Here is a 13,671-nt window from a genome sequence, read left to right on the forward strand (position 1 = left end):
TACCACCTCTATAGATAAAGATACATATATGCTTGCACATGCATGAAACTATTTCTGAATGTAACCAGAAATACATGTGTACAATTACAGATTTCTCTGTTTCTGGTTACATCTGTAACCTCCCAGGTGAGTATTGGAGCCCAAAAAGTGGGACACTTGATTTTTACAGAACATTTTTTCTGATATCTGCACTTTTTATCATAAGCATGTATAAATTTTTCATTATAAAAACCTATTTTAGAAGAGAAGGAAGGAGGGAGGGAAGGATAAAAGGAAAGAGCCACAGTCCATATTTACAGTACAAATGAATCGTAACCAATGTTTCCCTGAGTATTAATCAGCTGCTGAGTGCCAAGTACAAATATATGTGTAACAATCTTTAAAGGGACTTCAGCTGTGTCAAGGCAACTGCAATTTGCCTTCCCAGAGCTCTGGGAAGGAAAGGGCTCAAAGAGAACCCCCCCCCAAAAAAAAGAAACCCCCCAACTTGCTTTCTCTCTCCCCCACAATTCTTTCATTATCACATCCTTCTTATACCTAATGAAAAATAATAATGCTGCTCTAACCACTATCAGATATGCACTAAAACCATTTAGTTACTGAAACCAAAGGACTGAGGTTCAGGCAAGATGCGAGGCACAAGTTAGGAATAAGCACAAGTGTTTATACGTGTCTTACTCCTGAATAGGAAGTGTCATGAGGTCTCGGTCCAAGAAGAGCCTCAGAAGGAAGTCGTGAACATCTCCCACGGTTTCAGGGCCTCCCATGTTTAGCATTAATATTCCCGTTTTCGGCTTCCTACAGAAAATAAAAAGCAATGGTTGATTTGTAACTTTCTTTCTCCTCCAGGTTACAATCTTGGTTCAGCTAGCAAACTCACATCCAACCTGTTCAAAGCAAAGGTACAAACCTACACAGCTGCTTGCTGGCATCACAGGGCTACCTATCTGGGAAAGCATCAGGCTTCTGATTCTGTACAGTCCCAGCTCTGACTCTGACCTCAGTCCCCTGGCACCATCCATGATGCTGGTCTTCTCTGGGCTCCGTTAAATCGTCAGGCCTGAACAAAGATCTCCTTCTTTAGGGACTGAAAGCCAAGGTGTGAATCTATAATTGTCCAGAGGCTGGAGCAACTGTTCATGTCAATGCCTTATGAATACACAAATTACTCGGTGTTTCCAAACTTTGGTTTCCTCATCTATAAAACTGAGTCCACCAACTATCTCAAAAGGTTGTTCTGAGAATTAAATAGTGTGCTTAGTTATTTAGCATGATCCAGAACATATACTTTCTATCACACACCAAGAAGCCGTGGGTTTCCCAAAGTTTAAACTTCCAGAGTATAATACTAGCCTACGTCTAATTCTTTCATTTGCTCCCTTCTCTTTAGTTAATTATTAAATTAAATTTTTACTGACAAATTATTTCTTACTACTCTGCTTCCTTCTCCAGAGCCTGCCTTTACTCCTTCTTCAGTGTCTCCTGGTACAATAAAGTACACTTCTCACTTGGCACTCACCTCTCCATCCTCCATCTAGAGCCACTGCTTAGGGGTCTCCTGCAAGAAATTGTTCTAACTTATTCAGATAGGTCCCAGGCTGAAGAATCAAGCACTGAACCAGCAAGAAGAAGAAAACAAAACAAAACAAAACAAAAACAAAAACAAAAACAAAAACAAAAAAAACAAGCAGTTTGGGGGAAGTTAAATAAACAAAAGGACTGCGCAAAACCATAAACCTCTAACATCCAGAGTGACTCTGGAGCCTGCAGGCTAAGGAGAGCCAGGCCAAGATGACTCTTCCATTCCTCAACACCTTCCGGGTGCAAGGTAGAGCCAGAGTGGGGCCAAGAGCCTCCCTCATGCTTCCTTGCCTACCAGAAGCTCAAGACTGGAGGCCTGGAACGATGAGGTCACAGCCAGAGATGAGACCCTGGAAAACTGGAGGCCTGTGTGCTCCCATGAACAGCAGCCCTGTGACAGCAGTGAAAATGTCTGTGGCGGGGCAGGTGGGGGGGGGGGGCACACACTAAAGGACAAGGAGTGTTTCTTCCATTTATGCTTTTTTTTTTTTTTTGTATTTGTAAGAATTTAGATATAATTTACATGCCATAAAATCTGCTAAACAATTCAGTGGTTCCTAACATATGCACAAAATTATGTGTCCATGACAACTATCTAGTTCCTAAGCATCTTCATTGCCCTGAAAGAACATTCCCACACACTAGAGTCATTCCCCTTTCTCCCTTCTGCTCACTCCTGGCAACCACTAATCTGCTTTCTGGGTCTATGGATCTGCTATTCGTAGAAATAGAATCACAAACGTGACCCTTTGTGTCTGGCTTCTTTCACTTAGCATAAAATTTCCAAGGTTCATCCATGTGATAGCATGAATCAGTACTACTTTCCTTTTATGGCTGAATAATATTCCACTGTATGTATGGATGGATGTACTCTTTATTTATTCTTGATGAAGCAGCTGAAAAATAATCAGCCTGAGGTCAATTTAAAACACCATTATTGGGTCGCCTGGGTGGCTCAGCCAGTTAAGTGTCTGCCTTCGGTTCAGGTCATGATCCCAGGGTCTTGGGATCGAGTCCCACATTGGGGCTCCCTGCTCAGCTGGGAAGCCTGCTTCTCCCTCTCCCTCTGCCCTTCCCCCTCAACTTATGCTCTCTCTCTCTCAAGTAGATTCTCAAATACAAAAAAATAAAACACCATCATTACAAATACCGAGAGGCCCCACTTTCTAACCGTCTTACATCAAGACCACCTCCAACTGCTGCAGTGACTGAGCCGATCATGCCCAGATGGCTCTTGTTTGGAAGACCGTTCCTAATCTAAAGCCAATGCGATCACAATGACATTTTAATTGCAATTTTTAAACAAACGCTAACAACATTTGGTGTAATGTGAGGCAGCAGAGTGTGTCAAATTTATACAGGCTTGAAAACTGTTTCCTTGAGCAAATACAGTACAGGTGAATGAGGAAGAAATCTGAATTCTCAGCCTAACTCTCAAAATAAAAACCAATTCCTGGGGTAAAGGGAATGTTGCATCCCAGTGAAGTGAGGGCTTCCAATGCAGACCCCATTATAAGGATGAACCAAGTTCCCTTTTCACATCATTTTCTTAGACCGGCATTTCTCTCCCTCGGCACTACTGAAATTTTGGGCTGGCTGATCCTTTGCTGTGGAGGGCTGTGTGGTGCACTGCAGGGTTGCAGTAGCATCCTGGCCTCTACTTGCTAGATGGCAACAGCACACAACTCACCCTGAGTTGTGACAACCAAAAATGTCTCTGGACATTGCCAAATACATCTGGGGAGTCTGAGGGGAAGATACCCCCTCCCTCTACTGAGAACCACGGATGGGGGTTTAATCTCCCTTTTACTAAACCAAGCAACTATATGTCCTTGTCCTACAACTTTTCCACTTCCTCTGACTAAAAGCCCTAGCAATGAATTTAAAAGCTGGTATTCAGTTTTCTTTTCTTGATACCTGAAAATTCCAGATTCATTATATTGCAAAATTGTAATACTCCCTTAATCTTTCTACTTAGACCACCAGTGTTCTGGGATCCTGTCTCTCACCCTCAAAATCTGTGACTCACAATAAATTAAGCGCATTTTTCCATGGACTGCTGCCAGTTAATAGATTACTGGTTAAGAAACCCCAAGCTAAGAGACTTACCTAAGCCACAGAGGGTATCAATGTGCAAACGAGATTTAGAACTGTTTTTCGTCTATGACACCTGAGCTCCAAACAAGAGTGGCTTTAAATTGGATGTTACTCTGCCCTGCAAACCCATGTTTTGTAAACCATGCTGATCTTACACATGAAAGAGATGCACACAATTTGAAAATACCTAAATACACATGCACTTAATTCAAAACTGTGTTGTGCATGATGAATGGCGCATTAGCTGTCCGAGTCTGACACTCTCTATTCGAGAATGTGAAGTGTAAAGCTTTAGCCAGTCTCTGTCTCTCCTCCTCTCCAGATAGAGCCCACCTGAGACCAAGCTCTGAATGTCAAGTTCCCTTTGTTTGAATGTAGAAGTGTAAATAGCATAACATATTTAAAATTTCTCACTTGAAATGGTTTCAACATTTTGCCATTTTTATATTCTGGGACTCTCCAAATATGAGGCTTTTCCTTTTAACTACTAATTATTCATAAACTTAAGATCATCAATTAATAAGCAAACAGCTTCATTCTGTTACACTGTATAGAGTCAGCATAAAGATACATAAAGATAAAGAAACAAAATCTACCTCTTCGTGAAACCTCCAAGATGTAATCAGCCTGAAGATCTGTGCTGCTTCTAGACAGGGTTTGGCAAACTACAGCCGGTGAGTCAAATCACCCTGTTTTGGTAAATAAAGTTTTATTGGCAGCTCCACCCATTATTTCACAGATTCTCTATGGGCCACTCTCACATTATAACAGCAGAGTTAAATGGCAGCAAAGAGACTGAATGGCCCACTATGGAGCCCTTTGCAGACAAGCCTGCTGACCCCTGGTCTAGTGGAGGGTTAGTGCACTGTCTCGTCCACTCTCATCTGAGCACTAAGCAGCACAGGCCTTCATAACGTCTGGCACCAGAATGATACACAGAAACATTCATCATTTCTATTATTTCAACACCAGAAATAAGTGCCGTGTAACGTGGGAATGGATAAATTATGATCCAATAAAATACTCTTAATACTCTTAAGAGGCGCCTGGGTGGCCCAGTTGGTTAAGCATCTGCCTTCGGCTCAGGTCATGATCTCAGGGTCCTGGGATCGAGCCCCATGTCGGGCTCCCTGCTCAGTGGGGAGCCTGCTTCTCCATTTCTCCCCAACCCTTTCTGCAATCTGTCTCAAATAAATATAATCTTTAAAAAACAAAAAGTAAGAAATTAAATAAAATACTCAAGCTATTAAAATAATGGTGAACATCTATATTTACATGGTGGATATTTATTAAATTTAAAAAGAAATTATAAAAACAGTATGTGCAGGATTGTCACATTTTGGTAAACATACACTGAATAAATATCAATAGTTATAGAGACAAAAATACTAGGTGGTAAGATTCTCAATCAGTGATTTTTTTTTTATTATTATTATTTTTTGCCTGTCTATAGTTCCTAAAATGAACTCATTTCTTTTGGGTAAATATGATGTGAAGTTACTTAATGGAATTTATGTATTTTTTAGATTTTTATTTAATTTTAATGATTTTAATATTAAGGCTATTTATAAGGCTGCTGCTACTGGCATAAAACAGTAATGAAATAATGTTTCTTCCAGGATGCCACACTGCATCAAGTTCTTCAGGTTATACCAAATATTCACGCTAAACCCTAAGTACTTAAAGTACTTTGTACTTTGTATCATGGCTGAAGTGAGACAAAAGGGGCCAAGGAGGTATGGGGGAAATGGTGTCCATGTCAGCAGGACAGAGACAGCAACTGTGCTTTCTGTTTTCCTCACCAGATTCGATCATTTAGGAGGCCAGAGAGTTGAAAAGAGATGATCTGTGGCCCCACCCCTAAGGCTCTATCCCTTCCAAAACCTCGGTTTACCCAGTATTCAATCAACGTACCCAGGATCACACAATAAAAAAATAATAAACACGAAATAAGACTATTTATTTTCATAGCTGTATCGCTTCCATGGAACTTCTGGTCTAGAAGAAAGGTCAAGGAGTTAAGAGTTCACAGCTACCTTTCTTCTTCTGCTCTGCTAGTGCTGAAGAGTGCTACTGCTGTGTACTCATCTAAATGACCGCCTTTTAGAATCTTGTGTTGCTTCTGAACCAAGGAAGACTTAAGGAGCGCCGAGGCTCCTGTTATGGAAGGGGACACCCAACAACAACACCATGCCTGCTGACATCCACCAGTAAACAGCGGGGGCAAAGTATGAAGCAGGTTTTCATTTCTTTAACAAATCACAAATCATATTACGTCACTTCTAATTACGTTCACTGTGTTAACAGTGAAAAACAATGGGTGGAGTTTACTACATAAATTCTTGATAGATTAGTTATTCTTTATCCTATACAGGACATACATTTCATATGTGTAATTATGTTAGGTTCTTAAGTACATTTCCAGCAAACGTACAATTTGTGTTCCATGACATATTCCAGAACTAAATTGCTACATGATCTGCAGACTGTTCTGAGCTATGCGTCCTTTAACAAAAGCCTTGTGGGATTTTCATTTGTCAATCACACCTCAATAAAGCCAGAAAAAAAAAAAGTTTTTTTAAAAAAAATTTTTAAATCTGTATAAACTTCCAAAAAAATTTTTTAAATCTTAGGAGTGTATATGAGTGTGTGTGTGTGTGTGTGTGCGTGTGTGTGTGTGAAATCTGTAGTCTTCTAGCTATTGAAAGAAAGCCAAGAATATAACACCCCACTCCTTATCTACTGGCATTCCCGGGCAGCTTTCCTCCTAAGGCAGCTTGTATCCACTCTCTCATTGTGTTTGCATCAACAATGAAGTTCTTATTAGTACCTAAAATTAGATTCATACCTCTTCCCCGGTTGAACTTGAGGTTTCAGGCTTCTGGCACGTTGGGCTGTTTCTGTGGCAGCCGCCGCCGTGGCTCCGATCGACTGGCACCTCCATGGCTGGTGGGCCCTTGAGCCGCCATGCATCACTGTGACAAAATTAAAGTAGCAGCATGAAATCTAGCTGGGAAGTAATTTCTTTGGAAGAGGTCCTCAGGGTATCGGTCCTGGATTTCAAATTTAAAGAGATGCTGTAGCACAGGTGATTTTTCCCAGCATTTCTCTGCATGTGGGTAAAAGCACTTAAGACTGGGGGGGGGGCGCCCCCTAGGGTGATTTCTCAGGACCCGCACCAGCCTCTTTAGAAACACACCTCACTTGGCCTTGGCAGATTTCAACAAGATCCCTCATGGGAATCACTGCACCTTTCTGGAAGTTACTGGCAGCAGCATGCTGCTCATATGAAAGGCGACAAGCCTGCAGGACAGGCTGAGAGCCACTGACTTGGGACTGGCAGTTGCATACACCTCATCTGTGTATAAGCCTTCTCCCAAAAAGCACCTGTCCTGAGAACCCCAGCACTGCCCTTGGACTCTGACGAAGGGTGAGAGCTCTACTTTAGAGGGCCCATCTGGCCCTCCTCCTGCTGCAGCTCCCCCCATGGAGTATGCAGTCTGCGCAGCCAAGGATTCACAGACCCCGGAGTCCACGACCCACATTCCTGACCGGTCTCCCAGGACCCAGAACGCCAGAACTGCCTGTCCCCAGAGCCCCATACCCACTGCCAGGGTCTGCACAGGCCTCCCTCCTAGATCTAGCCTCCTGAGGTCTGACTGTACCATCAGCACTAGCAATTCTTGACCAGAGGAGAAGCTGTTTGCAGGGGCAAGAACAGAGCCTAAACACACAGACTGGAGCATCCACTCTGGTGTACATGCAAGACCCTTCACTACACAGGGTGGAGCCGGCAGTGGAAAGAGAAGCAGGGAAGCCTACAGGCCAGGGGCAACCCTCCCCAGGCCGTGACGTTTCCATAAGAACCCTGAAGTGCACCCTGCCAGGTGGTGAGGAAGGTCTAGTTGCTAGTAGTGGAGAATAAAACACATCTCACAGGTCGTCAGCTTGCTATCCCCACATATGGTACGTGGCTCTCCATGTGCATCTTGTCCTGGCCCCTCCGAGTTAGGTGTGGGCCTGGAGAACCCTCCTGAACTGGGGAGTCCGTGGCCATCCTTAGCTGCAGCATGAAGAATAGTCATCCTTAAACCACATTCAGCGAAATTAAACTGAACCTATGCAGGTACTCAAGATGGCAGTGAGGGACAGTGGTGCCTGCTGGGCCCCACAAGGTACACATGCCCTCCCTTCCCCGTTCTTAAACCAGCTGCTTTGAAACCAGCTCGAGGTCAGACCCCTTCCACATATGACTCAGAGGAGTCCTGGGGAGGAACCAGGGCTGTGGATCAGCAGATCCGACTGGATCCAGCTCTGCCACTCTCTAGTAACGTGACTGGGGCCAGGCTATACTCTGAGCTTTAGTTTCCCAGTAAAATGATGACACCTCACTATCAGGATCCATGTGATGATCACAACAGATAAGACCAGTGATGCACTCTGCACAGCACCTGCCACATAGGATTAGTGCTGGCAGTGGTTTCATTTGTAAGTGTCTAGAGCACAGGGACTACACCTGGTCCGATTCTTTTTCACCTACTCTGTCTACATGATATAGGAGAATGGTATCTCCAGGCCCCTTAGATTTCCAACTATCCATATTGTGCACATTCCCAACAGAGCCAATTACGTGAACTTGTGCTGAATAGTCCTTATTAGCTCAAAGTGGAAGTGCAAAGATTGACATAAGGAAGTTCAATTCCACTCAAATGAAGTATCAAACCAACTCATATCCCCTTATTTTAGACAAGTTCAATTCTGAACTGCATGGGATTTAACCAGGTTCTCAATCATGCCCAAATGTCTGCAATGCCTTATAAGAATGAGATTATACTGGACTCCATGGGGCATCAGAATAGAATTCGGGCATTACATGATTTGACTGCTGGTAATAAGATTTCCTCCTGTGATTCTCAAAAAGGGAGTGGTAAAAGGGAATCGGGGTGAGTTGACTAGAGTCGTCAACTAGTACGTTAGTATTCCCTAGTCCAATCTGGGAGCTGGTAACTTTTCAAGTTGCGGAACTATTGCCATGCCCTACACTTACAAAATCCTCTGTGGTTGGACAAATTCTCAGGGCAACGCTGCTAATAATGGGTCCTCTGTGCTCAGGACTTAGGGCTCACACACCCACCTCTCAAGAACTTCTCTATACCACTCCTCTCCCCTAATGATCTGAAGTTCCCAGAGAAACAAAGAGTAGTTTCTGACCAAACGATTAGTACACATGTAGCTAAAGGAGTTTAAAGTACTTATTCAGAGGGCCAACTGAGGCTCTTGAATATACCCTACTAACAGCTTAAGAGAAATCCAAAGGCAGGGGCCTTTGGGTGGCTCAGTTGATTAAGCATCTGACTTTGGCTCAGGTGTTGATGTCAGGATCCTGGGCTTCTCACTCAGCTGGAGTCTGCTTCTCCCTCTGCCTCTCCCCCAACTCATGCTCTCTGTCTCTCTCTCAAATAAATAAATAAAATATTTAAAGAAGAAAAAAAAAAAAGAGGGACACCTGGGTGGCTCAGCGGTTGGGTATCTGCCTTCAGCTCAGGGCGTGATCCCGAAGTCCCAGGATCGAGTCCCACATTGGGCTCCCCGCAGGGAGCCTGCTTCTCCCTCTGCCTGTGTCTCTCTCTCTGTGTCTCTTATGAATAAATAAATAAAATCTTTAAAAAGAGAGAGAGAGAAGAAATCCAAAGGCACACACAGCACTGTGTGGCATAGAGTGTACATGTTCCAGAGCCAGAGAGATCGAGTGGAGATCCTGGATACAACCAAACAGGCTATACATGGGCAACTCAAAGAACTACTCCAAGCCTCACTTTTCTCATCTGTAAAATGGTGACAAGGCCAACCCTAAGGGCTGTCGTAAAGATTAGGAAAAATGTTTAAATCTATGTCCAGCCCCAAGAACAATGCCTGGCACACTGCATGTGGTTAAACAAGACGTAAGAACACTCAATAGCAGGGACTTGCCCACTTATGACCCAAGACCAGGTACTCTAGTCCTAACTATGAAATGAACTTCTAGCCTACCTTTGGAAGGCCTACAAACCACAAAGGCGGTAAAATGAGGAGAATGCAGAAGAGAATGTAAAGAAAGCAAAACTTTGTAACTCCTGGACAAACTCAAAAGGTAAAGCATTCAAAAGTATATCTGTAACTTAAGTGCATGGGTAACAACTGTTTCTCCAAAATCAAATCATTTAATATTTTGGATGCTTAGAAGTGAGGCAGGGAGGGTATAAGGCAAGGCACACTAGTACTTAAATACATAACAGAGCCCTTTTCTATCACATAAGAGCTGAGGCTTATTTCAAAAGGTACTTATAAAAATACGTACCATTTTCAAAATTAACAGAAATAAAATCCTACAGTGTGACTATTAGTAAACGCTTGTAGAGAGGAGGCTTGAAAAAAATAATTATTTCCTGGCATGGCACGAAGATGTTCTGTTGTCCTTAATTTAAAACACAGATACTCTTCTTTATTATTCCAGAAATTTTTTTCTAATTATGAAAGAGATATATGCTTAGTGTAGAAGATTTGGAAAGAAAAGGCAAAAAGAAAAAACAATTCATTGATCTACCAATTTTCTAATTTAAAAAAATATGTAGCATACATAGTATGGGGCCCACCCCAAGGAGCTTCTTATTGATTCTGTAATATGCTAAAAATATAGTGTAAAACTTTGCAATTTTACTCTCAGAATTCATTTCCAAAACTACTACTCAATTTTTCTTAACCCAGATGTTAATTCCTTCTTCCCAACAAGATGATTAGAGTATTATAACCACATCTTAAAATCAGAGTCCATAATTCAACTGGACTTCAAAGCCACTTTTGCTATGGTTTCTGAATCCTTCCGCTTACTTATTTATAACCTGGACAACAAATCTTTTAAAGTTTCTCAAATTGTTCTATGACCTCAAATATAGAACCTGTCAGACTTTGCCACAGAAAGAAAAGGCCAAAGAAAGAAAACATTAATTCAATTCATCTTTCAGCCCCATTATTGGCACGGCACTTTGTCTTCTTAGAAGATAATGCCTCTCGCTTCCAAAACCCTTAGTAATCTGACCTGCGGTATAAACTGGGTCCTGGGATGCCTGGTGGCTCAGTGGTTGAGCGTCTGCCATCAGCTCAGGGTGTGATCCCGGAGACCTGGGATCGAGTCCCACATCAGGCTTCCTGCATGGAGCCTGCTTCTCCCTCTGCCTGTGTCTCTGCCTCTCTGTCTCTCGTGAATGAATGAATGAATGAATGAATAAATAAATAAACTTTAAAAAAATAAAAAATAAAAATAAATCTTTAAAAAAAATAAAAAATAAAAAAATAAACTGGGTCCTTATTATTTTCCTCACAAAGGCACCTTTGTAATAAATAAAATAATAATAAATAAAATAAAACCATAGGCACCTGCAATAAGACATGGAAATTCAAAGCGGATTCTCTCAGTAGGTGCCAAAATAATGAATTAGGGAACTTCTTAGAAAAATAAGAAGTTGCCCACTTAGGGATGCCTGGGTGGCTCAGTGGTAGAGCGTCTGCCTTCGGGTTATGCTGTGATCCCAGGGTCCTGGGATCGAGTCCTACATCAGGCTCCCTGCATGGAGCCTGCTTCTCCCTCTGCCTGTGTCTCTGCCCCTCTCTCTGGGTCTCTCATGAATACATAAAATCTTAAAAAAAAAAAAAAAAAGCCAAATCTGTGTCCCATCACCATTCAGATGCATTAATTAAGCATCTAGGTATGCCCCAGCTTTCTACATAATAAAAATAAACACTTTGAGGGTCTCAATATTTCTCCTCGATGACAGGCACTGTGCTTTACCTGTATCCAGCTAACCTTCATGGCAAGCCTGTGAAGTATTAACCTTTCTCCTTTTACCTTTACCAAAGCTCAAAGCAGGTGAGTGCCTTGTTCAAGGGATCACAGTTAAAAATGCTGCAGAGTTAGTGTCCCAACCAGGTATTTCTTTTTTTTTTTTTTTTTTTTTTTTTTAAGATTTCAATTATTTATTTGACAGAGAGAGAGCATAAGCAGGGAGAGCGGCAGGCAGAGGGAGAGGGAGAGGGAGAAGCAGATTCCCCCCAATGGGGGGCTCGACCCCAGAGCCCTGGGATAACGACCCCAGCCAGGGCAGACGCTCAACTAACTGAGCCACCCAGGCCGCCCTCAACCAGGTTATTTCTCCCCCAAACTCTCCTGGGCTCATCCTGGGCACACCCTACACTCAAAATGTGCACCAGACACGGGTTGGGTGGGGCACGTGGGTGACTCAGGTCCTGATCTCAGGGCGGGATCGCGCTGGGTGGGGGAGGGCGGAGGGCGGGGGGCTCCCTTGCCCAGCAGGGAGGCGGCTTCTCCCTTTCTCTGCTCTCTCTCTCTCTGTCTCAAATACATAAAAGAGGGCAGCCCGGTGGCTCAGCGGTTTGGCGCCGCCTTCAGTCCAGGGTGTGATGCTGGGGACCCGGGATCGAGTCCCGCGTCGGGCTCCCTGCGTGGAGCCTGCGTCTCCCTCTGCCCGTGTCTCTGCCTCTCTCTGTGTCTATATGAATAAATAAATAAGATCTTTTAAATAAAGCAAGCAAGCAGGCCTGTTGGGCATCCAGTGCATCAATCAATGAGACAAACCAGCCCGTGGGTGGCCACTGAATCTTCCTTCTTCTCCGAAAATCCCTAAGACGCCGCGCAGACCGCCGGGCAGCGGCAGGTGAGGGCCGAGGGCCGAGGGCCGAGGTGGGCGGGGCCCGGGCGCCCGGGCTGCGGACCTCGGCGGGGGGTGCTGACACCCCTGCTGACCCCCCTGCCCTCCCGCCACGCTCCCGGCGGCGCCGACGACCCCGCGGGCTCTGCGGGGAAGACTCGGCGCTGAGGAACTCGGGCACGGCCCAGGCCCCGCCGCCCCGCCGCCCCGCGCCCGAGCGCCCCGGGGACCCGCGCGGCCCCTCTCCCGCCGCTGCCCCGCCGCGCGGAGGCGCTCCCGGAAGCCCCAGGCCGCGGCGGGGCGGGGGACCGCGGGGGCGGCGGGGGCACGGGCTGCCCGCTGCGCCACCTCGTCCAGGGATCCCCGCGGGCGCGGCCGCCACCGCCTCACTTACGCCGCTCGCGGAGCCAGGCGCCCGCAGCTCGCAGGCCCGCAGCCATGTTGGTGCCGCCTGACAGCACTCCCGGGGCGGCCTCGGCCCGGGGCTCCTCCCGCCGCCGCGCGACCGGGGTCGGCCGCCAACGCCGCGAGCTGCTGGCACCGCCACCCGCCGCCGCCGGGCCTCGCGTCGCCGCCCCCGGAGCCCGCGCCGCGCGCCTGCTCATTGGCCGGCCGCGGGGGCGGGGCCGGGGGCGGGGGGCGGGGCCTGGGCTCGAAGCGGGGCCTTGGCCTCCGGGTCGGAGCCCTAGGCTCGGGGGCGGGGCCTTGGCCTCGCGGGCGGGGCCTTGGCCTCGGGGGCGGGACCTTGGCCTCGGGGTCGGAGCCCTAGGCTCGGGGGCGGGGCCTTGGCCTCGGGGGCGGGGCCTGGCCTCGGGGGCGGGGCCTTGGCCTCGGGGGCGGGACCTTGGCCTCGGGGTCGGAGCCCTAGGCTCGGGGCGGGGCCTTGGCCTCGGGGACGGAGCCCTAGGCTCGGGGGCGGGGCCTTGGCCTCGGGGGCGGGACCAGAGAAGGACACGCCCCGCAGGAGAGCGCCTCGGGGGGCAGGGACCAAGGCCGCGGCTGCATCTCCCAACCTAGCCAAGGCAGGCACCACAGCCACCACTCCGCAAAGGACTTGCCGGACGTTTTTTCACCACTCTTACTGAGCTTACGAGCATGCTTTTGCCTCAATTCTCCCGTTTGCTTTTGCGTCGTTACAAACTGTGCCAGGCGGATCCCTGGGTGGCTCAGCGGTTTAGCGCCTGCCTTTGGCACAAGGTGTGATCCTGGAGCCCCGGGATTGAGTCCCACGTTGGGCTCCCTGCATGGAGCCTGCTTCTCCCTCCTCCTGTGTCTCTGCCTCTCTCTCTCT

General features: G+C 46.5%; 1 protein-coding gene across 1 annotated transcript in view; it reads right to left on the minus strand.

Moving 5' to 3' along the window:
* FECH (ferrochelatase) overlaps window positions 1–12,956 on the minus strand; it is a 36,672-nt gene extending 23,716 nt beyond the window's left edge. Inside the window, exons 1-3 of the mRNA XM_072757954.1 lie at window positions 12,775–12,956; window positions 6,527–6,653; window positions 679–798 (exon numbers count right to left, since the gene is read on the minus strand). Coding sequence (XP_072614055.1) covers window positions 679–798; window positions 6,527–6,653; window positions 12,775–12,820 — 293 coding nt within the window. The 5' untranslated portion in view covers window positions 12,821–12,956. The remainder of the gene's footprint in view (window positions 1–678; window positions 799–6,526; window positions 6,654–12,774) is intronic.
* Between the last annotated feature and the right edge of the window lie 715 nt (window positions 12,957–13,671).

This window comes from Vulpes vulpes, chromosome 5 (genome assembly GCF_048418805.1).
Source record: "Vulpes vulpes isolate BD-2025 chromosome 5, VulVul3, whole genome shotgun sequence".
In the NCBI taxonomy this organism is placed as follows: domain Eukaryota; kingdom Metazoa; phylum Chordata; class Mammalia; order Carnivora; family Canidae; genus Vulpes; species Vulpes vulpes.